The 23,741-nt window shown below is 41.6% G+C and overlaps 2 protein-coding genes across 6 annotated transcripts; one reads left to right on the top strand and one right to left on the bottom strand.

Moving 5' to 3' along the window:
• Positions 1-419: 419 nt before the first annotated feature.
• PTTG1 (PTTG1 regulator of sister chromatid separation, securin) lies at positions 420-4,452 on the bottom strand. Its single transcript, XM_080353604.1, has 6 exons — positions 4,213-4,452; positions 3,324-3,426; positions 2,896-3,074; positions 1,960-2,053; positions 949-1,098; positions 420-571 (listed from the first exon to the last, which is right to left on the bottom strand). Exons 2-6 carry the CDS (start codon positions 3,403-3,405, stop codon positions 498-500), a joined length of 579 nt encoding a protein of 192 aa, XP_080209730.1. The 5' UTR covers positions 3,406-3,426; positions 4,213-4,452; the 3' UTR covers positions 420-497.
• Positions 4,453-4,584: 132 nt separating this feature from the next.
• Positions 4,585-18,054, top strand: SLU7 (SLU7 homolog, splicing factor). Of its 5 annotated transcripts, none has more exons than XM_080353041.1 (16): positions 4,585-4,647; positions 5,155-5,331; positions 5,965-6,118; positions 6,387-6,467; positions 7,044-7,208; positions 8,684-8,749; positions 10,322-10,369; positions 10,889-11,020; positions 11,302-11,399; positions 12,756-12,823; positions 13,000-13,139; positions 13,939-14,100; positions 14,547-14,651; positions 14,851-14,925; positions 15,177-15,281; positions 16,259-18,054. In XM_080353041.1, the coding sequence occupies exons 2-16, from the start codon at positions 5,168-5,170 to the stop codon at positions 16,436-16,438; spliced, it is 1,743 nt and encodes a 580-aa protein (XP_080209167.1). In that variant the 5' UTR covers positions 4,585-4,647; positions 5,155-5,167; the 3' UTR covers positions 16,439-18,054. The 5 variants fall into 5 exon arrangements, with proteins under 5 accessions (XP_080209167.1, XP_080209168.1, XP_080209165.1 ...); XM_080353042.1 differs by lacking the exon at positions 4,585-4,647 and adding an exon at positions 4,654-4,822; XM_080353039.1 differs by lacking the exon at positions 4,585-4,647 and adding an exon at positions 4,654-4,915.
• Positions 18,055-23,741: the final 5,687 nt, after the last annotated feature.

Genomic DNA, 23,741 nt, shown 5'->3' with positions numbered 1-23,741 from the left:
AGCAGCAAGAGCCACATAATGCAGTGACAAAAGCAGCCTACAGCTGCACACAAATCCAATGTATACCACCTTAGACAACCACTCTGAAGAGCAAAGAAGTTTGAGAACGGAAAAGTGCCAGAAAAGTACTAGCTCTAGTACTTAATTTACAGTACATATACAAAGTAGTTATATATCCTTGCATGTTTAATGGGTAAAGAATAAAGTTAGGTCAGAAGAGCTTCTTAACCTATCATGACCACATAGTCTAGTCAGCAGGTACTAACTCCTGTATATGGGTCATGACAGTGAATTAAGCATCTAAGGAAGACTGTATCTAGGTTCTCCTTTAATTGCTTGTCAAATAGCCTTCTTTTCAAAACACTGTTTCACTACCTACATCTTAAGTCTACTGAAAAGAGACAAGTCCAGTATTATACAGATTAGGTTAGCCTTTATTAAGATACAGAATTACATTAAATTTGAACTCAATTAGTGCCTGTAAGAAGGTTCTGGGGTCATAATGGAGGCGGCATGTCAATAACGATCTCATCCAGGGTGGCAAGGAAGTCAGCAGTTGCTTGTAGCAGGTCTGGAAGTTAGAAACAGAGCAAATCAGTTTCAAGAAACCTGGAATTCATACTCTAATATAAGCTAGCTCCCAGTGGATTAGCATAGCCTCTTGAATGACTAAGGGAAATATTGTTTGATTGCATAAGCCAATCTCACCTAACTGATCAGTTATCAATACACTGTGATTGCCCTGTAATATCACTTTGAGACTACTACCTGTGCTACCAACATTGACCAGTTAAATTCAGCTTGACTATACACCAAAAGCTGTTTGATACTAGAGTGCTATTGTGGTAGCTAGGACAGTGGCAGTTCACTACTGCAGCCAAATAGCTTCCCTCCCAAACCACTGATGAGCACTGCACATACTGAAACTCTTGCCAAGTTTCCACTTACTAGACTCCTGTGAAAACTCTTCAGTCTTCACAGGTGAAGGAACCATGTTCACATATTTGTCATATGTCCTTTCAAATATCATGAGGGGAACACCACGCAGGTTGATATTGCTTAGTTTGTACTCTTCAGGAAGATCATAACTCTCAAAGTCTGTTTAAGAAATACACACTGTAAGTTAGCAACCATGTGTGGAAGCAGTAGTCTGGGAAGCTGCAAATTCTTCTAGATTAAATGAAGTGGGAGCAGGTCCAAACCAACACAATCCAACAGTCCTCTCTTACGAGGTATTTGCAGTTACATCTTAGTTGCCCCTAAAATCCCATACGCTAACACTTACCAAAAGATTAGTCTAGTGCTAATGTAAAACAGGAGCTTTTAGTAATTTCTTTCACTATACTAAGTCAACTTCTTCAAGCACAGAATATGTATTTCACCAACACTGAAGTAGTCTTTGGTACAGTAGTTTTTGCACACTCCCACATGAACTGGATGGTTTAAAGACATGCTTTGAAGGATTATGATAGCACAGCCCATTGCAGATATTCTAAGAACAGCTTTAGAAGTTTCATCTTAGCTATTTAATATTTTATATATATTTGTAGCTATTTTATAGCTATTCTATACTACAGCAGCAGGAATCTCTTCAGTTGCAAGTTACTATCTTGGCATATACTCCTAAGTACTGCTTAAGTATTCCTTTGAATACTGGTCTACTAGTTACCACTTAACGAATTAAGATGCTACAGTGTGGTTATTTGGAACTGGTTTCCTGCCACCACAATAATGGACTCAAACTACTACATATCTAGAACACAGCTACTGCAGCCAGAAATATTTAAAGAAGAATGATATGGTATTTCAGAAGTAGCAAGCACCCTTCTGTTTAAGAAAGGACTCTTGCAAAACAGTGTTATCTTGTTTGTCACAATAGCTTGGCCAGAGTCTTGCAACAAGATTAACACTTATGAAAATGAACAGTCAGGCTTTCATAATTACACCAATAGTTCTTACCTTGAGGATCAAAAGGAAACATGTTTTCTATTTCTGGCCACTCTTCTTCAGCCACTGCATCACAGCTTTCTAATCCAGCAGACTTTTCAGCAATCTTAAAAAGAGAAAGTCACATTACTTGAGCTACTGTAATTTTTCTTTGTAGAGGCTCTCCCACACTATACAAGTTACAGAAAAGAACACTGCCATACAGTCCTCAGTTATGACTGAATTCTAACACCTTTAACTCAAATAAGCTGGACACAGGCAAATGCTTCAGTTGAGTTTATGTGGTGCAGTACTATATATGGTAGCAATAAGTTGTTGCACTAAAACATTCAGGCTCATAATATGAAACTTCTGATACTTAATATGTGAACAAGTCATTAAATCAAACTGTTTTCTCTAGAGCCACATCTTTGCCATGAGGTATCCCCTAAGTTGTACTCCCTGTGCCCATGTAGGTTTACTGGCTTCGGCTAGGAGAGAGTTATTTTTCTTCATAGTAGCTCTCATGTTGGAAACAGTGTTGATGACACCCAGCTGGTTTAGCTGTTGTAGAACAGTGCATCAAGCCCTTTTCCACTTCTCACAATCCCACAAGTGAGTAGGCTGGGGGTGCACAAGAAGTTGGGAGGTGGAAAGTCAGGACAGCTGACCCCAAATGACCAAATGGACATTCCACACTATATAACATTCATGCCCAGCAATGAAAACTGGTGGGGAAGTCTGTCAGGGTTGCCATTGCACATAGACTGGCAAGGTATCAGTCAGCTAGCGGTGGGAAGTCGGTTTTGGTTTTTGATATTATTAACTGTGTTAATTCAACTCTCCCCATCCCACTGCAGCAGGAGCAAGCCAGCAGCTGTGTGCTGCTCAGCTGCCTGCCAGGATTAAGCCACAACACTAGATAAACAGTGCATTTTCTCCACCCCTGTGGAAGTGTGTTGTACTCACTTTGTTTGCAGTGCAAGCCTGATTTTTCTGTCTTATCTTTTCCATCTTGGTCATGACTCCTCCAGTTCTATTCACATTTCCAAGAGCCTTTCTGACAGAGTGAGATGTGGCTGGAGAAGTACCAATGGTTTTTTTAGGAAGTGGAGTGTTAACTTGTGTTCCTTCAGAGAAGACTTTTGCTGTGGAATAGAGGGGAAAAAAAGCAAACTTTAGCACCCTAAATATTAATATAATATCAACCCTAAAGCTTGCTTCAGTAAGTATACGATACAAGCAGAGTTATTTTTGTAGTAACTGATAAGCTCACCAGAATTTGTTCGGTAAGTACATATAAGAATAGAAAACTACTACTGTTCAAAACAGTGACTAACAAAACATTTTATGCACTTTGCTCAATTTGCCAGTGGCTTAGAGTAACATATACCCACAAGACACTGAAGGGAGTCTTCGCTGATTCTTAGTAGCACCAACTTCACCATTTTCCTGATCAGTAAAGATTAGCGTTGCCATCTTCTTGTTGATGAGATGACTCTGGAAAGCCCACACAGGAAAGAGATGAAATCATTCTTGGCATTTCTCGCACCATAGAACACTTTTTAAACAAACCACATTGAAGACAACATAGCTGCTATGTGTTTATCCCCAGAAGAAGAGATAAAAGAACAAGCCCATACTTCACACCATTTCATGGTAGTTTAGCTACAGCCCTTTATGCTTAAAAGCATTATTAGTGCACGTGATAGGCTCATAGCCCCAAAGGAGCTTGTATGTGTTTGAGAAAGTAACAAGTACTAGCAACACTGCACAGAGAGAGCTAATGCCCTCAGTTTGCTTTGTCACTTCTTTGTAGTGTTTGACTGTTTCCTCAGCACATCTTCCAGCTTAGCAATCTAGTCCTTAGCCTACCCTGTAGCACTTGAACAGCCAAGAGTAATGCTGGTTATTTCACTGGCAGACATCTTTTCACCAGAGAAAGAAGCCATTTGAGGACACCCTGTACAAACAGACCACTGCACTTTTCCAGCTCCACGGGAGACAACAGGTCAGAGCACTCACTCCCTGGGCCAGACAGGCAGCTCCCAGCTGGGCTGACCACTGCCAGCACATAGCAACTCATCATTCAATACAGATCCGCAGAAAAGGCCTCTTTTAATTGCTATAACTTGAAGTCAAAAGCTTAAGCACAAGGCGGAAGCAAGACTTACAGCCCCAGATCCCAACACTCCTCTTGTTTTAACCCTCCCAGCTAACAGCTCCAGAGGGACTCGCCTGCACTCAGGGGAGACCCCGGCCTAACCCTTCCAGCCAAGAGCTCACCTCAGGGGCCACCGGCAGCTCCCCGCGCTAGGGCAGGACAGCAACACGTACAGAGCAGAGGGTTCGGTTCTGTTCGGTCCGTCCCAGGTCACGCCAGGGCCGCAAACCGCACACACACACCCCTCAGGAATAACCCTGCTCGGCCGCCGGCAGCTTTTAAACCGCCTCCTCGTCGCTCATTGGCTGCTTCGATCAACGCTCAGCAGCCGATTGGCTCAGTGGCGCCGCTTCCGTACCGACTCACCTGCTCCCTCCGTGGCTCCGCCCCTTACGTTCCGGGGGCGGGGCCAGGCCCGTGCAGGCCCCGCCCCACAGCCCCGCCGCAGCGTTTCTATGGTGACGGCATGGCACCGCCCCTGGATGTGACGCAGCCGTGACGCGAGGCAGCTCGACGCGACACCGCGGTGCATTGTGGGGCAGCGGTGCGGCCTGCAGGTAAACACGGGCGGCGGGGCCGGGACGAGTCGGCTGCGGCATCGGCTGCGGCATCGGCTGCCCAAGCGGGGAGCGGCCGCCGAGCAGCCGTTTTGGGAAGTACCCGCGTCCCTGCGGGACAGGCCCGGACCCTGCTGGGACGCCGCTCCCTCGCCGCCGCAGTGGCGCCTGCGGGGTGCGCGTAGGCCCCGGTCTGGCGGTGCGCGGGGCCCGGGGCAGCTCCGGCGCGTCTGCGGCCCCACAGCGCTGAGTCCGTGTCCGCCCCACGGTGCATGTCCTGGCGCTGAGTGCGGAGCTGCTGCTGTTCGTCCCCGGCATAGATCACAGTGGGCTGGGAAAAGGAACATTGATACTTTTCTCAGCACTGGTGCTTATTTTTGTGAAAAGACGTGTCAAAAATGCATAATACGGCACTGCCGGTTTAACTGAGTGATACAAAAGCGCACTGAAGATCTGTGCTGTCAAATGCTTTTGATCTGTAAGGCTTTCTCTTTTTTTCTGTTACAGAGGAAGAAACAAAATGGCATCGGGGGCAGTGGTGAGCACCCCTCCTGCGGGAGGGGCAACTGATGTGAACCTGGAGGAACCAAAGAAGATGACAAGGGAAGACTGGAGGAAGAAGAAGGAGTTAGAAGAACAAAGAAAACTAGGAAATGCACCTGCTGAAGTGGATGAAGAAGGAAAGTAAGCTTTATTAAAGGGTTATTCTAAAGCTACCGGTTAAAAATGTCTTTTTTCCTGTTGTGATTATGAGCAGTCATGAGGGAGATACATAATTTCTACATGAGTCATTGCAGAAGTAAATAGTTGAACTTTGTGAGTTGGCTTTTAACACTCCAGTCATCCTCAGAAAACAGATATTTTAAAAAAACATAGGTTAAGTGTTTACCTACCATGATCTACTGATGGTACTGCTAAGTCCCACCTATGTGGCTGCTTACAATTGGTATTTTAAAAGTGACCAAAACGTAGTACTGGAGAACTTAATTGTGTGGCTTACCTGTTCCCTCTCCCTTGCTTCTACAAGGCTCATTGCATCTGAGAAGATAAATGTTGCTATTTTTATGTTCAGTAACATTGTAGAGATTAAGATATTTGAGTAGGAGTCAGGAGTTTATGTGCATGGCAACAAAATCTCAATGAAATCTGAGTTTATCTAGCTGAATTAGAGGTTATTTTGCAATACATTGTAACAACTTCATTATTTTATCATCAATCAAAAACCACTGAACTTTAATGGGAGAGTTATTTGTTAGGCCAAGTTGTTGTGGATTTTTTCCCCTGTGCCATGTATTTATTACACAACATCTTTTCCAGAGATATCAATCCTCATATTCCTCAGTACATCTCCTCAGTACCATGGTACATAGATCCTTCTAAAAGACCTACACTAAAGCATCAGAGACCTCAGCCAGAGAAGCAGAAACAGTATAGCTCTTCTGGAGACTGGTACAAACGAGGAGTTCAAGAGGTATGCAAAATATTCGGGTCATAAAATAAAAGATTTGGTTTGATTCCATGAAGAAATAATTTCTGGTTACATGTTTTTGAGGGAGACAGGAGCTGGGAATTCTTATTCAGCAGGCAAGTTGCAGTGTTTGGGAATAATCAAAACCTGTGTTCTGAATTTGAGTACACCACGCTCACTTTAGTTGTACTGAAAAAACGAGTTAGTTATTGGGAACGTGTGTATGAATCTTGCCACAAGTTTGTACAACACTGTCTTTTTTGTTGTTTAGCATGCTGTAGCAACCAGGTATCGTAAAGGAGCTTGCGAGAACTGTGGTGCATTGACACACAAAAAGAAAGACTGCATGGAGGTAAGCTTGATTTTTGTTGATGTTTTAATAGTTTTGAAAACAATGTGAATTCTAATCTCAGTGAAAAATAACTATAGATAAAATAAAAAATACTCGTTTTGAAAAAAATTATTTGGAAGAGGTTTCAAGTATTGAAAAGTGGCTTGAAAAATTCTAAATAAAGTGTTAGGTAGGAAAAATTAAGGGAGAAAACTGACATTTTTCAAGGGTTTTGCTTGTCAGTTGTGATAAGCGCTGCAATAATAAGTGAAAATGTTTAGCTCTTGGTGTTAATTTGCTTTAACTCAAGTGACACTGTGGCTTTCTGTTTCAGGTCAGCTAGAAGCCATCACTAGAATCTGTGTTTTAGTTGCTTTCTTGAATGTGGAAAATAGTTAGAAATTGATGGGGTTTGGTGTCAGTTGCACTACTTTAAAATACAGAAATCAACTAATTGCATATATTTACAGTTCACGGGCTTGTAACACTGAATTTGAGTGGCTTTAGAGAAGCTCGATTGATACTGTTTTTAAAGGGATATCTGAGTAATATATTTTAGTCTAATGGACTGATCCAACCAGTTTATTTTCCTTTCAGAGACCCAGGAAAGTTGGAGCAAAATACACAGGCATGAATATTGCACCAGATGAATATGTGCAGCCTCAACTGATGTTTGATTATGATGGAAAGAGAGATCGTTGGAATGGTTATAACCCAGAAGAGCACATGAAGATTGTAGAGGAATATTCCAAGGTTGATTTGGTATGTAGGTGCTTTGGTTTATTGGGGAAGGCTTCAGTGTTTGGCTGGCCTGGGAGGAGGAACGTTTGGTACGTGGACTGTTAGTATTAGACCTTGTGCTATGTTCATAATGAAAAAGTGAGGTGGATTCTGTGTTTGACAGCAAACTTCGCTTAAACTGAAAATTCAGATCAGAAGTGGCAACAAAGTATGGGTCTGCACAGGAAATGAATATCTCTCCAGACTGCTTACATTTTAATAGATGAGCCTTAGAATTTGTTACCCAAGATGCGGTTTGAATGGCAGGCAAGAAAGGCATTTATTATCTGGCTGTATTAGAGCCTGTAAATCTATATCTATTTTGTAATCCCATTCATGTTATTTTACTTATGAATCCTTTTTGTTACTATGATGGAGCATCGGACCATCTGTACATGTCTGTGCAGATCAGCACCTTGCTGCTGCAGGTAACTTTGTGTGCACCAAATCCATGTGGACAGTGTTAACTTTTTCAAACAAAAAAACCCAGTTCACTAGCTTGGCTGGGTGTTGACTACCTGTTCCAAAAGGTAATGAAGGTGCCAAACTCACTCCCTTCAGTGCCTGCCCCTCAGCATTTTCCTGCAGCACACAGGAAAGCTAACGCTGCCTGTGATCTCATCAGTGTCTATAAGTGTCTAATGGAGTGTCTAGAGACAGAGCCAGACTAGTCTCAATAGTGTCTAGTGACAAGACAAGAAGCAGTAGGCGCAAATTGAAATACAATAAATTCTGTTTAAACAAGAAAAAAACATTCCACTGTAAGGGTGGTCAAACAGCAGAACAGCTTGCCCAGGAGGGCTAGCGAGTCTGTTTCTGGAGGTGATCAAAACCTGCCAAGACATGGTCGTTGGGCAACCTGTGCAGGCAAGCCTGCTTTGAGCAGGGGGATTGTTCTTGGTGGTCTCCAGAGGTACCTCCAACTTCAGCTGTTCTGTGCTTCTGTGATGTCAAACACACACAAAAATTCACTGCGTGCTGCTTTAAAATCACACATTAGATGCAAGACTTTGGTGGTTCCTGAGTGAACTATAAATGCTCACAGCATCAGTCATAAAGTGTCTTAAGCACTGAAGTTCTTAACTAAATTATGAGGACACTATAATAAAACACGTTTTTAAGCACTATTGAAATAAAATAAGCTCTTTCTTAAATTAGGATGCACGTAGTAGTGGCATAGCTGCAAAAACTCTAGTAAACTGCTTTATTTAACAGTGTCATAAAATAGTGGAATGATTAGTGTATATGTAGCTTCCTTTCCTTGAGGCTCAAACACCCATGTGAGTAAAGCATAGGAGTAGAGAAGTTCTAGGCCATTGATTTTTTTAAAGGCATTCAGAGAATTAAAACCTTATATAGGAATACATTTTAAATGACAGCAGTCAGAAGAGATGCTTGTGAGAAGTACTTGCTATTAAAAGGAAATACTAAAACAAATGCATGTTCATGATATGCAGGCCAAACGTACACTGAAAGCCCAGAAGCTTCAGGAAGAGTTAGCATCAGGAAAGCTGGAGCAAGTGGTAAGTAAACTAAGCCCTAATTTATTTTTGTTTAGGTCAAATAAGAATACAACAGGTTACTTCTGCTCCTTGATACTTCTATTCTCTATATGGCATCTACTATTGTTTTTTATGCCCTTCATTTATTTAAAGATTTTCCTAGCATGAGCATATTCTGTGTCTCATTAAGAATTTGAAGCATCTCCTTTCAAGTGAGAATGGTTTTGTTTTCCCCTTTAGGCAAAAAATCTCTGTGATTAATGTTCTTGCGAAAATTAATGACATGGATTTTTCAGTCAGAAAAACTTGTTTTCCATGTAGTAGTTTTGTTTACATACTGAAATGCTTTTTTGTATTTAAAGATCGTTATGTCTAACGTTGAGGTAGTGACTACAACGTGACCGTGGATTGTTTTAGTGATGCTTAGTATAAATAGGAATAGGAAGATACTTTCTTTATCTTAGAACCAAACTTCTTTCTTCTTCACTCATTGCCATGACTGTTTGCAGTGTCTCTGGTTATTTGAAGGCTGAGTATATATATTTCCCACTGGCTTATAGCTCTGCAGAGGTTGCATCTTCAACTTCCTCAAGCTCCTCTTAGATTATGGACAATGCTTTTGATAATCTTTGATATAAAATTCTGATTTTAAAAGGCACTGCTGATAATCTTTTAAGTTTAAAAAAGGGGGGAAAAGTAGAGACTGCTACTCGTCAGAAGTAGGTTTTTTTAATCAACATGGCAAGAAAGGAAACACCAAGCAAAAGACTATATACAATTGGACCTCCATTTTCCAGAGGTTGTCACCTTGCATTTTGTCACTAGATGGCAGAGTGAACTTAATCTCCAGCACAACCCACCTTTCCCGATTGAAAAAAATTCTTTCTCTTTTTGCTGCCTGTTTTCACCACAAGGCAACATTGTTGGCTTCTATGTACTTATTCCTTAGAAAGTGGAGCTGAAAGAAGAAGAGTGTGTTTGAAACCTAAGAACTCTCTCTGATAGAGGGGACCAAGGCTGATGCCATTTTGCATAGTCAGTGCTGGCCAGTTTGCTGGTCAGTCTTCCAGGACTTAACAGCTGTTTCCATCTGCAGGTGGTCTCAAGTTAGAGGCTCCGCAGGTTAAAAAAATTAATTCTGGCTGTGTTTTTGCAGATTAAATTGTGGCTTCTGATTCATGCACAATATTCCTGTCCATCCTAACTAAATATTGCATATGTATCTCAATTATTTTTTAAGCTTTCAGAGTTGAATCTTGGTTATATTTGCATTGTATGAAATATTCTAGTCTAAATCATTAGTGTTCAAAGGAATAACAAGCTCTAAATTACAGAAACAGTTCTAAAATTTGCCATTCTTTGAAATTCAGTTGGGAATACAGTGAAAAGGTCTCCAACATGTGTCTGTAATAGAGACACTTATAAGCGCTTCCCTAAAACGTTATGTAGTCATCTTTGTGCATTTTGTGTCATAGATAAACTGTATTTTGCATCCTGCATCAAGCTCTGCTTTGATTGCTCTTTATCCCCCTGCCATCTTTCCTCTCTCCACTATCTTGTCTTCTCTCCTGACGTGCTCTTTGTTTGCTGCAGAACTCCCCAAGACACCAGTGGGGAGAAGAGGAACCAAATTCCCAGACAGTAAGATGATTACCCACTGCATCACACCACGGGCAGAGGAAAAGACCCGTAGTTAGTGGAACAGTGAAACAAGGGTGGCATAAGGGTTTCAGTGCTGGGTTCATGCCACTGCCTGCCTGTTCTTTTGGGCAGAGGTTGTTGGATTTCACAGAGAGGTTTTTGGTGTTAACTCCTGTGGGTTGTCAAACCTGAGAGATGCGAGCAAATACTTATGTTTTTATATGTGGTACATTTTGCCCAAATAACTGTTTTCTTAGTATAATCACAGTTACCATGGTTTGGTTTTTTTAGCCGTTTCCATATGAGGAAGTGGAAATCCTTTAACAGTATTTCTGAAAACTGTTGCATGTTAGATTAGGATGTCACTAGCATCACAGCACACTTAAGCCCAAGTAAATGATACTGACTTTTGACTACAGGGATTTCAGAATTTTTAATGAAACCACTGGAATCAGATTCTTGTACTTACCTCTAGAGTGAATGTCCTCCTTTATTTAGAAGTTTCCCATCTCTTCTCAGGAAAGAGATCATAACAGTGAAGATGAAGATGAAGACAAATATGCAGATGACATTGATATGCCTGGGCAGAACTTTGACTCTAAAAGGCGTATCACAGTTCGAAATTTACGTATTCGGGAAGATATTGCAAAAGTGAGTAAAAAATTCTTATGTAGATGTTCTTATATATTCGTGGCAGTTAATTTCAAAACAATTGTACTCTGAATTATTAATGGATTTGCGTATGAGTCTTGGGGTTTGGAGGTTAAGGTCTATTCTCAGGTGTATTCCTGCTCATGTTAGGACTTCCTCAAAGTTGTCCTTTTAAACAGATAGACTTTTTAAAAATACCTGAGCTGCGGGATACAGTAGTAACTGCAGTTGTTTTAAAATCATGAATATCTGATAACTTGTGTGTTGTTTTCTTTTCCTAGTACTTGAGGAATCTAGATCCAAACTCTGCTTATTATGATCCCAAAACGAGAGCAATGAGGGAGAACCCATATGCCAATACAGGCAAGAATCCAGATGAGTAAGTTCAGACAGGATCATGCTTGTGTATTCAACAAAACTCTGTTAAAAATGAGATTAATAGTTTTGTATTTTCTCTTATTTGTATGTCTTTTTACTAAGTGAATCTCTAGTCAGTTAATGAAAAAATTGTTTTATTTAGCAGCACTTTTTGGCTTAGTATATAAAATCAGTATTTTAGTAATACTGACCCTTAATCTTCAGGCGTATATGGACCACCATGTAGTGTAATGATCTGTACAAGGATTAGAACACTCTCTTGTATCTAGAGGTGATACTTGTAAACAATAACGATATTTAAGTATTTCAGTAACCAAATCTTACACTTCATCCCTTTGTTGGGAGGCGTTTGGCACTGGAGACTAGTGCACAGTATCTGTGATACCTATCTGAATGCCTGAATTGCGAGCAAAAGCTCCTCCTGTATTGATGGAGTCTGCATAGAAAAGGTCTGAAAGCTTTGCCACTGTCTAGATAGACACCTTAATTGAAGAATGCCAGGGGCTGGCTTTTGGCTGCTGCTGAGGCCGTCGCACTTAAAACTCAAGTCAAGCCTGCCCTGACCTGTGCGGTGCCCTGGACTCACAGAGCAGACAGGCAGGGAGGAGAAATATTTATTCAGAATACAGTAATACACTAGAATGACAGTGACTAAATGCTGGCAAATAATGCTCTTTCCACCTCTCCTTGCCCCCAGCTAGAATAGTACCAGTCAATTTTTTTTTAGATGCAGATACTTTCACTTCTCTCTAGGGTCATAATTTGACCTTTTTTGAATCTGTGATTCTGCCATAGCATTGCAGACTGAGATTTTCAGAGTGGCTTTGGGGAGATGAAAAGAGGGGGAAATTGGATTGTTAAGATGATTTGATTTTCAGCCTGTTTCCTGTACTCATTGTGAATCTCTTCAAGGGGTGTGCAAAAGGGAACTGAGAGCAGTAAAACTGTTACCAGGCTTTAACTCACTAAAATGCTTTGGGCCTGGGCAGGAGAGATTCACAAATCCAGAAGCTGAGAGTCACTATGCTAGAATATCATCTACCATTCGTGCATATTTATTGTGTAATTGGATCCAACCTTGACTCTTGGCACTTGGTATCTCAGACAGAGCTCCAGGTCTTTTTCATAAGATGTTTCCTTATAAGTGTGGGCATCAAGTATTCCAAGTTGCAATCTAATACTTTTATGGCTCCATAGGGAGCCTTGACTCAATATATTCTGCTAAGTGCTCCTCCTTCTGTTCGTAACTCTCTGGACACAAAGCAAAATTTTTACTTCCCTCTTGGTGTTACATGATTGTATTTAAAAGGAAATCGCGTTACTTGACTACTAAGAATCATATTGGTTTTTTCTGCAGAGTTGGGTACGCAGGTGACAACTTTGTTCGCTACACTGGAGATACCATTTCAATGGCACAGACTCAGTGTAAGTGGGGTTGGGGTTTTTTAATGAAATGGACTTACAAGTTAACAATGCTTGCAAAAAAGAAATACATCTTTTTAGAGTAAGATTTTTTTTCAAATTACTACAGAATTAAATATAATTTGAATACATATGTCAGTTTTGGAATAAATATTGAGCAAAACCTCTTGTGTACACAGTGTTTGCTTGGGAGGCTTATGACAAAGGCTCTGAAGTTCATCTTCAAGCAGACCCTACAAAATTAGAGCTACTTTATAAATCCTTCAAAGTGAAAAAAGAAGATTTCAAGGCACAGCAGAAAGAAAGCATCCTAGAGAAGGTAACAGACTTTTGATTTTATTTGATAAGGATTCTATTGAGTGTGGACTCCGGGTCTTGGCAGACAAATAAGATTACTAATCCTATGTGAAAATGCGTCAGCTCTTCTCAGCAACTTAGATTTATAAGAATATTTTTATATCTATACACACTATCTCATCAGTTATATTCCTTATATTATTTAATATAGGAACCTTTGAAAATCTGCTGGGATTTCTTTGAATTTTTTGGAGCTCTTCCCTTGACTGTCAGGATTTTTCCAGTGGCAAATCTGACAGCAGTATGTAGGAGTATTGGGAATTTAGATCATTTTGTTCTGTTTTGGTTTTTTTTAATAATACAAGTGGCTAAAAAAATTCTTTGACTGTTTACAAGTGGTGAATTTGTAAAATATCCAAGTAACTGTCTCCCAAAATTATTCTTAAATTTTTCTTTTCTCGTAAATGTGACAAGCAGAAGTTTGATGGGGGACAGGAAGTACTGCTCTGGTTTTACCGGAGCCTTTTGGTTTGGGCTGAAAAGTTGTCCTGTTTTGAATATCACGGTTGGAATCCTGCAGGCCCAAAGAAAAAAAAGGGCAAAACAATTAAACAAACAAACAAAAAACCACAACACAATGGCAATGGGATTAAATGTATTTCTCTCTTAACCTCTTAACTGTTCACTAAACTGTCTCCACCCACTTCCTTGAGTCTTCTTCAGAAGGTACTGAAGGTGACATTTTGGAAATGTATACTTAACTACATAAAAGGTGGGAATTTTTTCAGAACTCTTATATGTTATTTCTATTTGCATTTTAGTATGGAGGACAAGAACATCTGGATGCTCCACCAGCTGAACTGCTGTTAGCTCAAACAGAAGATTACGTGGAGTACTCTAGGCATGGAACAGTCATCAAAGGACAAGAGAAAGCTATTGCTTGCTCTAAATATGAAGAGGATATAAAGATCAACAACCATACAGTAAGCCCTAGATTATGTAACTATTTAAAAATTAGATCCGTTCTCACTGGAAGGGAACAAGGTTTGGTAGGATACAGTACAATATACTTAATACAGCAAATAGATTTATCTCGTCTCAATTATGGCATTCTACCTTTTCTACGAAGGAGGAATTTCAAGTTGTCATGGTAGCGATGTGAATTTGAGCAGTTGTAATGTCAATCTTAAACTGAAGGGGAAATTACTGTATTTCCCTTTGACTTTGAATACGAGTTGACCACATCCTGTTGCTTTTCTCTTCTTTGTACCTCTAAAGCTAATGTAAAATTGTGAAGAATTTCTCATAAATTTCCTTTCTGGATTGTTTAAATAATTCACATGTCAGGATTTCAGCTGAGGAATAAGTTGCAGCGTCTCTCACAGGAGCGTCATTATGGACATAACTGCTATGCTGTCTTCTCTTGCAGTGCATTTGGGGTTCATACTGGAAAGAAGGCAAGTGGGGTTACAAATGCTGCCACTCATTTGTCAAGTACTCTTACTGTACAGGAGAAGCTGGGAAAGAAATTGCTGTAAGTATTGACCTAGTTAGTCACATGGAAAGAGCTAAAAAGTGTTCATCTTCCTACTTAAATTCAAAGCTGTTTTGCCTTTTTTTTCGGTGGGGTTTTCTCTTGGTTTGGTTTTTTTGTTTGGGTTTGGTTTGGTTTTGTCCTTCCCCTTTCAGATGTGCTTATTAAATGGGTGTCTTTCCTCTTGTCTGTTGTATAGAATAGTGAAGCAAGCTTACTGGAAGAGCAACCCAAGGAGGAGGAGCACATGACAAAACCCAAAACACTGATGGAGGTAGGCTGTTGCCCTTTTGTAGGAAGGCAAATATTTTTCCTCAGCATTTTAAGAGATGGGACGATGTGTATAACTACAAAATTAAGTTGTAATGAATCTGAAAATTATTAGACCGCAATATTAGATCATTAACATCTCTATTGAAAATTCAGCTCTCAAATAGCATTAATAAATGCTTCGGATTTAATGGCTTGAACATTACTAATGTTTGCAAATTGAATCTTAACAGTAGCTGGTTTTCCACCTTACAGATCCACCAAGAGAAACAGAAGGAGAAGAAAAAGAAGAAGCACAAGAAGAGCTCAAATTCAGATAGTGAGGGTGAAGAGAAAAAGAAGCAAGAAAAACTTAAAAAGGTACACAATATTCTTCAATGGTTTTGTGGCAAAAAGAACTTGGAATGTGTTTTACAACAATGTCAGTTTTACGAAGCCTATCATGCAGTTCTTGTGGTATTCTGTGGGATGTTCTTTGATGCTAATTTTGAGCTAAAGCAAATTTAAAATGCTGTTAGATGTTCTAAAGTACATTCCCTATTTCTCGGGCAACCGTGCAATAAATATTTAGATTTGAAAGGCTTACTTTAGAAGATTTAGAACACTTCCTTTCTAAACACCTATTACAGCTGTAGATCTATACAAGAGATTGCAGAACATAATGGTTTGGGTATTGGAGACAGAGAGATCAAAGGCACTGTTAAAGCTTAACACTTTTTGTCCCAGAGTTGGGCCCGGTCTCACAGTTGATGCAATAAATGCATCCACCGAGCTGCCTGCTCACTGCTGCTGAGCAGCCCTTCCACAAGCACAGCAGCCTGCTCCTGGCTGTTCAGAGTGGGAAACTAACATTAAACTATGGCTAATCAAAGCATTGTGTAAATGCAGATGAGTTTCAGCAGCAAGAAGGAACAACAGTAGTAGTTTGAGGACTGGGATAACATGTATTTTAAAAAGCATTTGGAAAAAAAACGCACCCTGGCTGAAAAAAAAAAGAAAAGAAAACAAAACAAAGCCTACCAAACAAACTAAGATCACACGCTTATCTGCTTTTGTGCTCGCTGGATCATGATTACATTTTAGGTAAAGCCAAGGAGTTTCTTGCTTGATTTGGGCAATTGGAAAAAGATTCAAGTATCTCGTTTGCTGAATACCATTTTACCATCATTTTATGTTAAACACTAAAATGAAGTGTGCTGTAGGTGGGCCAAACAGTTGTGCATTGCTTATCCCACCTTTCTGCCTGCTGCTTTTTCATTATAATCTAATACAAACTTTCACTGTTTCCTTGACTTGACTTTCATTGTGGGGTTTTTTTCCCTTTGTTTTCGTTTCAGGCACTAAATGCAGAAGAGGCTCGTCTTCTGCAGGTAAAAGAAATCATGCAGTTAGATGAGAGGAAGAGACCATACAACAGCCAGTATGAAACCAGGGAGCCCACAGAAGAGGAAATGGAAGCCTATAGAATGAAACGTCAGAGACCTGATGATCCCATGGCCTCTTTTCTTGGACAATAGTCACAGTGAAAATCATTCCAATACACAAGACTCTTTCTCCTACTTGTTTGTGGACACTTGCTTATCTTCCACGTGTCTAATTAGTGCCAGAAATAGCAGAGAGCTTTTTTTTGCACCAAAGAAGCTGGTATGAAAACTTCTTTCAACGGAGATAAGCTGTAAGCAGTCCAATTACTACAATTTTGTATATATGTGTGTGTGTATACATATACAGTCACATATATGCATAAAATTATATGTATATATAAAATACATGCACCTACTTTGTAAATTCTTTATTGAAAAGATCTGATACTGTCTGGAATTCTAGGTTGGTTTGGCCAATGACTACGTGCATAAAGTCATGACACATTCAATAACACTGACTGCTCTAAAGAAATGGTCAGCAGGTGTCGATAGAGAACAAGAATTGTCGAAAAAAATGATGCGGATACCTAAGCCTCTTATTTATACAGGGAGTTTGCCTGTTATACAACTTTAAAAGGAGTAATAGTTTATTTCTTGGTCACTTTGTAGTATTTTGGAAATGTAAAAATTTTTTGCTTTGTACAGCCTTGGTTAAATTAATATAAATGTCTTAAATGCTGTCCAGACTTTTTTATTAAGAGGTTAGGAGAAGCTGACTGTAGACCCTTTACATTCTAATTGTGTTTCTGCAGATATTAACATATGAATTTCAGTTGCAAAGATCTGAGTTCTTGGGTTTTCTGTTTGGTAACAGTGTTCATCTCATCCATGGTGTAATACCAAGTGTCAGGCGCTAATACCTTGTGATAATGTGAAGCAGCATCTGCTTTGTGTTGGGCAATATTAGTCCTTAAACTGGGAACTTTCCCCTTTAACTATTAAAAGTTGAAGAAAGGGGTAAAACTTGACAGCACAACTTTGCAGTTGGAAGGTTTGAGAATAATTTCTGTTATAGCTTAAACTGTCTTATTGGACGTGGCTTTTATAACCACATTTAACGTGGTTATATTAATAGTAGGACTAGGAAGACTGTAATCCTGGCTTTTCTTCTTAAAATATTAAGAACCTGATTACAATTTCCACTTTGTAAACAATGAAGGAAGTTAAAGTTACTGGAAAAAAATGAAATGGTGTGTTAAGCCTGCAACATGTTGTAATTTCCACCTGTAAAGCCTGTTTCCTTTTTTCATTAGGTTTTCTCCAAGTCTGCTTCCCCTTTATTTTTGTTACAGAAGTACTCGTTCTGAATGCAGACTTTATTTTATAAGACTTATAAATCTAACTGTGGACTTTTGTTTTATAAAACTTGATTTTAAAATCCACCTAGCACTTGCAAAAAGAATGGATCCGACTAGTGAGATCAGAGACCTGGAGGTGAAATTGTTAATATAACCAAGTACCAGGAAAAATAAACTTTGAAGAATAGAAATCAGCTTTTGCAGAAATTGCTTTTACATATTCACAATGTAGATTTAGACAGTCAGAGACACAGAAAATATTATGGATATAGTTTTCCTTCCACTGTAGTAGTGTAGTAGTGACCCGCATTCTAGATTTCCACATCAGCTCATGTCTTGACCTTTATATATTATGGATAATTTCCAGGGAAAACTGCTCTTTTCCACAAGTAATTACATACAGTAAACACACGTTTAAGTGTCATGTGTGTGATTTCACAGCTGCTTTGAAGACTCAGTATTCTCATTTATCATACAAAAACGCTAATAATGGAAATTCCGCATTAGTCTGCAATGTAGTTCTATATTAAAACTATCTGCGATATTCTCAATGATGATCACAATTTTAGGTTGAATGTTTACAGTGTTCTATAGATCTGCTGGTGTGGCCTGAATAGAAACTGTCCTTGGATGATTTTTCTGGCTTAGCTGAACTGTGAACCATTATTCTTGTCAGGGCTGTAGCACCTGCAGCTGTGGCCAGCGCAGCTCCAGCTGCGCAGACACCAGCCGCTCTTGTCCTAGAGCCAAGTCCAGTTGGAGGGAAGATGAGATGTCAGAAGGGTCCTTGAGCTATTTAGATACTTTTCTAAAAGTAGCTAGACTTGATTCTTCACAAGGTAAAGGAGGCAATTCAGAAATAATACTGCAAAGAGTAATTTAGAACGAAGGACAAACAATTCACCAGCCTAGGCAGCCTGTAAAGTTCAGGTTTAATCTCTTGTTCAGTATTTTTCTGACATTCCAGAGAAAAATAGGGAGACTGTTAAAGGTGTGCATATTTTAGAAGCCAGTATAACATGTTCAGTGCTACAGAGATACAATTATTACAAATAAGTGTACTGAATTCCACCTTAAGCGTATCCCTGTGGATGAATTTTCTTTCCAACACCTGATGACGTGACCGTAACTCACTTTCCGGCACACCTTGTCTTGCTCTGCTAGGACAGAGCCCGTGGGGAACATGGACCAGTTTCCTCCGTGGTGCAGCAGAAAGGCAGCTCCAGGTCAAAAAACAATTACTAGTGTTTTATTCAAAATACAGTTCCTTGTGTTTGTGAATAATGCAGAGTAGATCTCGTCCGGATCAACGTGAACAGTTAAAGGACAAATAAAGCTTAAAACATGTTGTCCTATTTATATCATAAAGGTTAAATGTTGAAGAACATTGTGGATCTGATCATGAGGATTAATTTTCCTCCATCTGCTTGCTTCCCCTTGGATTTGGCATGCAATTTGACTGTGCATATCCAAAGACCACTTCCTATTGCACAAGAAGAATTTTTTCCTCTAGAATGAGTTAAAGCAAGTTTGTAGGCTAGTTTGGACAAAATGAACACACAAGGAAAACGTGTATACTCGCATAGGCAGCTGAAGGTGAGAGCTCCTGTTTCTTGTATGCACAAAGATGCGAAGCAAGAGGAAATTCCTTAGCCTGGTAATACAGACTACTCAAATTCTCAAATGGCAATACAAGACCCAGCACAGGCAGGGTGGCTTTCACTGAATCTTGCCCTTGGAAAAGCTCAAAAAATTATTCTCTTATTCCCCTTTTCAACAATTGCTTTGATTGCCTCATTTTTCCTCCTGTTGAGTGCTGGTTGTCTGAGGCACACTCAGTCTGCAAACTGCACCAGCCAGCTGATTTGAAAATATTTGCATTTTTAAAACATATAGAGTAAAACATTCTTCTTTATTTTCTGTTGAAAAGTTGAGCACACTGTGTTATCTTCCAAGGTGTGCCAGAAGGTGGTTCTTTTACTGTCTCCACGTTTCTTTGTAATTGGATCTTTATTGCTTTCCCGAGTGGGTTAAACAAAGAGGTGCACTGTTCTATGTGAGCGTGATGATTTTAGGCTGTTGAAGGATCAGAAAAAGCAGGAATGACAGCAAGTAGTTAAGGACGAAATGGAGTTCACCTTCTAGGAAGAAAAGAAAAAACTACAGCAGAGACAGGATTTTCTATGCCCACGAGTGCCTAGTGCCACCCAGTAACTGCAGTTTTCCATACCACTTTGGGGTATAACTTTAATTACTCTGTTCAGACCAAAACACTGTGGCCTGAACTACATGCAGGCAACTCCTCATTTTGCTGTATGCAACAAAGAAAGAGACAAATAGCATTCTAATTTGAACTAATTATTTTACATTAAAAAAATGTGTTCACAACTCTAGATGACCCACAACACATTTTAGAAACAGCCTCCACCCAGCCACTCTTTTGCATCTGAGCACAGTCCTGGGCCTGTTGCTCTATAATCATAGAACAGTTTGGTGTGAAGGGACCTTCCCAGCTCCCCCAGCGCCACCCCTGCCATGAGCAGGGACATCTTCACCAGCTCAGGTTGCTCAGAGCCCCGTCCAGCCTGGCCTGGGATGTCTCCAGGGATGGTTCATCCACCACCTCTCTGGGAAACCTGGGACAATGTCTCACCACCCTCAGTGTCAAAAATTCCTTCCTCATGCCAATCTCCCACCACAACTCTTAAGAGACCTTTTTTTAGGTGCATTTGCTTCCTTCACACATTTGCACACGCATTTGCTCTTGCTTTTTAATATAAAGCTGAGAACTACAAATCTGGCTCCAACACCACCTCACAGCAGAGTTTTAACCCATTGCTGCTTGTTCCTCACCAACTGCCACAACAGGTGCTCACAGTGCATGGCGGAACAGGATGCAAGGCCTGAGGCTGCAGGCGCTCGCTGCATTGCCCGGCAGCCCCTTCGGCAGCACGGCTGGAAGAATTTCCTCACATCACTCCCGGTTCTGCACAGCCCATTTGTAAGGGGTTGCGCCATCAACCCCCAGTTTGCGCAAGACCCAAGCTGGGGGAGATGCACAGTGCCTTCAGCTGGCTTCTGGCTTTGCTGGGCTGTCCCTTTGCGTTTTAACAAGTCTCGTGCTGGGCACGTGCAGAAGCAAAAGCGCCAGGCTGCAGGTTTTAACACCAGAGAGGCAGTATATTCTGCTGATGCGCTACTATTTCGGAATAGCTGAAAGACCACTTTTAGTAAATTATCAGTTTTCTGAGAACAGAAAAGCCAGCTCTAATGCAAAATTATCTGCTTGGAAAGTAGCAGCAGACGAGGGGATTTTATGTGTAGCTATTCCCATCTGCAGAGACTGTCACTGCTCGCATGCAATGGAAGTCATTTCTCCCTCGTCTCTGGGGGCTGCTGCTTTGCCCTGAAGGATAAAGGCACTGTACCATGACACAGGTATGTGACATTTGTCGCTGGCCTCTCTGGCTTGGGCAAATGCTGCCCATGTCCCCAGGTACTGGGATTGCTGCTGATGCTACAGACTCCAGAAGTGGGGCTGGAGATTGTATTTTGGGAAATATGAGGCATTTTCAGAAGAGACTTTTCTTGTTTCTGTCATTAGATACCTAGGCAGGAGCCAGTTGTGGCAAGTCAAAAATATTGCTGAGTTTCACTTTGAGTTAGAAGGTGCATGAGACAAAAAACCCCAAATTTAACAGATTTTCCGCACTGTGCTGGGGTGTCTCACCGCTGCTTGGGCTGTTCTCGCTTCCCTCTTCCTAAAATAAGCTCTATTTATTTTTATCTTAATGGGTTAGGACTGCAGTTCCTAAGCAGAGCTAATGGTCTCAAGGGCATCCTTTAGGTTTAAACAGAGATTTGACTCATTTTTATGGGGGGCTTTTGGAGAGGGACAATCACTCTCTGAAGACTGCTCACAGACTTCCCAACTCCTTTTAGGCAGGGCAATAAAAATCACTCAGATCACCAGTCCACAGTAAGCCAGGACGCCTGTTGGGTAGAAAAAATGCTTTTCCCCCCCTATTAGTATCTCCCCCCAAATAAAACAACACATCTTTGAAGAGAGGTACACTTTCATCGCCATTGCCCAGTGCAATGGGAAGGCTGTATTTTTACGCTTCCTCCAGCCTCTGGGTGAACTGCTGCTATTTTGGCATTTGCTGAGTCATTTTATTTGGTCACAAAGTCGTTGCTGCAAGGTTGGTGTCTGTATCAGCAAAACACACTAGCGCTCAGAAAGCAAACAAGAGAAAATCCTCGCTGGGACACAGACCCATGCTGCCGTCCCAGAGTGGGACCTGCAGATCACTCACCTTCAGGCACTGAGCTGGCAACAATATCAATCACACCTTTTGCTCCATAGGTGCTGGACGCTGCCCCTTTCCCTTACCACACGGCCATGCGTTCCCCCAACAAGCTTTGTCTAAAGGATGTGAAGCCACAGTGCGCTGTGCTGGGATCAGGAGCACAGCCAGGACCAGCACAGCAGCACCTCCCGGGCTGGTGCAGGGTGGGCAGGGAGCCCCACATCAGCTCATCATGGTGGGGACCTGCACCCCTGGTACTACATGTGCCCTGGGGTTCTGCCCGGGCAGGCGTCAGCCCCAGCCAGCTCCCCACACTGCAGTAACCAGCCGCCTTCCCCGTGATCCATGGTGAACGCTGTTAATCACAGCGGGAGGCTTTTGCTAAAAAGCAGCACAAATGGGACACAATCTCTTGGAACGCTCCCCTGCAGTGTCTAGCTGAAAAAAAAACCAAAAAAATAACCGAGAACCAAGTCTCAGAGCTGCTCTGTTCCACTGTGAGCGGGCAGTTTATTTATTTAACAAAGTGTGCTGCCAAACATGTTCTCCAGCAGAGCTGTCTGGGACCCGGGTGAGCTCAGCTTCGTGTCGCAGCACAGACATATTTTCCATCTGCCTGGCAGGAGCTCCCCAGCACTGCCTCTCCCCACACCGCCGAACTGAGTCAGGCTGCAGTGCCTTCAGCATGCTGCGGATCCACAACCCCCCGTAACTGCAACTGCCCCGGTCACGTCTTGAGCTGCCCAGCAGGACTGCTGAATTTTCAAGCATCATTTTGTCCCTGGCACATTTCACATTCATCCCAAAGCCCTGGTGCCCCAGCACAGCCACCATGGGGCAGGTTTGGGAGAAGCACAAGGACTTTTTCTTCTCAACAGCATTGGCCTCTGAGCAAACCGCTGTGGCTTCTGAGGCCAATCCAACTGGCACTCTCACAAAGCCCATGGGAAGTTTTCATCAGGTTTCATAAGAAACCTGGGGCAGGACCTGTGCACGTGCAACGCTTGAGTCTTTTGGCTGATTCCAGCCCCACACATGGGTGGGAGAGGCTCTCCAAGAGAACTGGGGTCCTACAAACTTATGGAAACAGGGAAAAAGTGGTAATTCATATTCAACCAACCACCAGAGCTGCCCCAGGGGACAGCAGCTCTCAGAGCCCATGTCTGGGGGTGTCCCCATCTGCGCTCACCCCAATGCCAGGTGGGCACCAGGTTTGGGGGCAGCTTTTCTAAAACAGCCTTTATCCCAGCGAAATTTAAGGTGATGATCACATGGGTTTGGGGAGGGAGGTGCTCCGAGGGTTGTTCAATGGCAGGGAACATTGCTGAGCCATCAGGGAGCTGGAGGTCGGAGTGCCAGCTCTGAAGAACCATCCGCACCACATTAAAACAGCCCTGTGCTCCCTCAGCCAAACATTCCCACCCCTCCCAAGGGCAGCTGGGTTGATTACAGCTCAAAGCAAACTGTACCCATTCTTCACTTTTACATTATATCCATTCCCACCATGTTCAAACAACAAATGCAGTGAAAGGCTTAAAAAATATCCACAACAGTTCTGATAAGGATGAATTCTGGCAGAGTAAGGAATGATACTTTCAGCCTACTCCCAATCAGCTGATAATCCAGACTGAGCAGAAAATATTTCCTGGAGAGCAACAGGGCAGGAGTGGGAGCCCAGCCCCCGAGCATAGCCTGTCCCAGCCCTGCGCAGGATCCTGCCTGGGGCACAGCAGGAACATCACACCCACAACCAGGACACACAGGCTGCAGCCACGGGAAACAGTGACC

Source organism: Nesoenas mayeri (genome assembly GCF_963082525.1).
Source record: "Nesoenas mayeri genome assembly, chromosome: 14".
NCBI classification, from domain to species: Eukaryota; Metazoa; Chordata; class Aves; order Columbiformes; family Columbidae; genus Nesoenas; species Nesoenas mayeri.
This window is presented reverse-complemented; position numbering and strand designations above follow the sequence as displayed.

What these genes read in the sequence shown, in the direction of transcription:
- PTTG1 (XM_080353604.1), bottom strand. Translation starts at nt 3,405, where the DNA reads ATGGCAACGCTAATCTTTACTGATCAGGAAAATGGTGAAGTTGGTGCT. An exon ending in AGGCTTGCACTGCAAACAAA is followed by an intron (nt 2,054 to 2,895) that starts GTGAGTACAACA and finishes TCTCTTTTTAAG; the next exon opens with ATTGCTGAAAAGTCTGCTGG. An exon ending in GTTTCCTTTTGATCCTCAAG is followed by an intron (nt 1,099 to 1,959) that starts GTAAGAACTATT and finishes TTTCTTAAACAG; the next exon opens with ACTTTGAGAGTTATGATCTT.
- SLU7 (XM_080353041.1), top strand. Translation starts at nt 5,168, where the DNA reads ATGGCATCGGGGGCAGTGGTGAGCACCCCTCCTGCGGGAGGGGCAACT. An exon ending in ACAGGCAAGAATCCAGATGA is followed by an intron (nt 11,400 to 12,755) that starts GTAAGTTCAGAC and finishes TTTTTTCTGCAG; the next exon opens with AGTTGGGTACGCAGGTGACA. An exon ending in AAGAAAGCATCCTAGAGAAG is followed by an intron (nt 13,140 to 13,938) that starts GTAACAGACTTT and finishes TTTGCATTTTAG; the next exon opens with TATGGAGGACAAGAACATCT.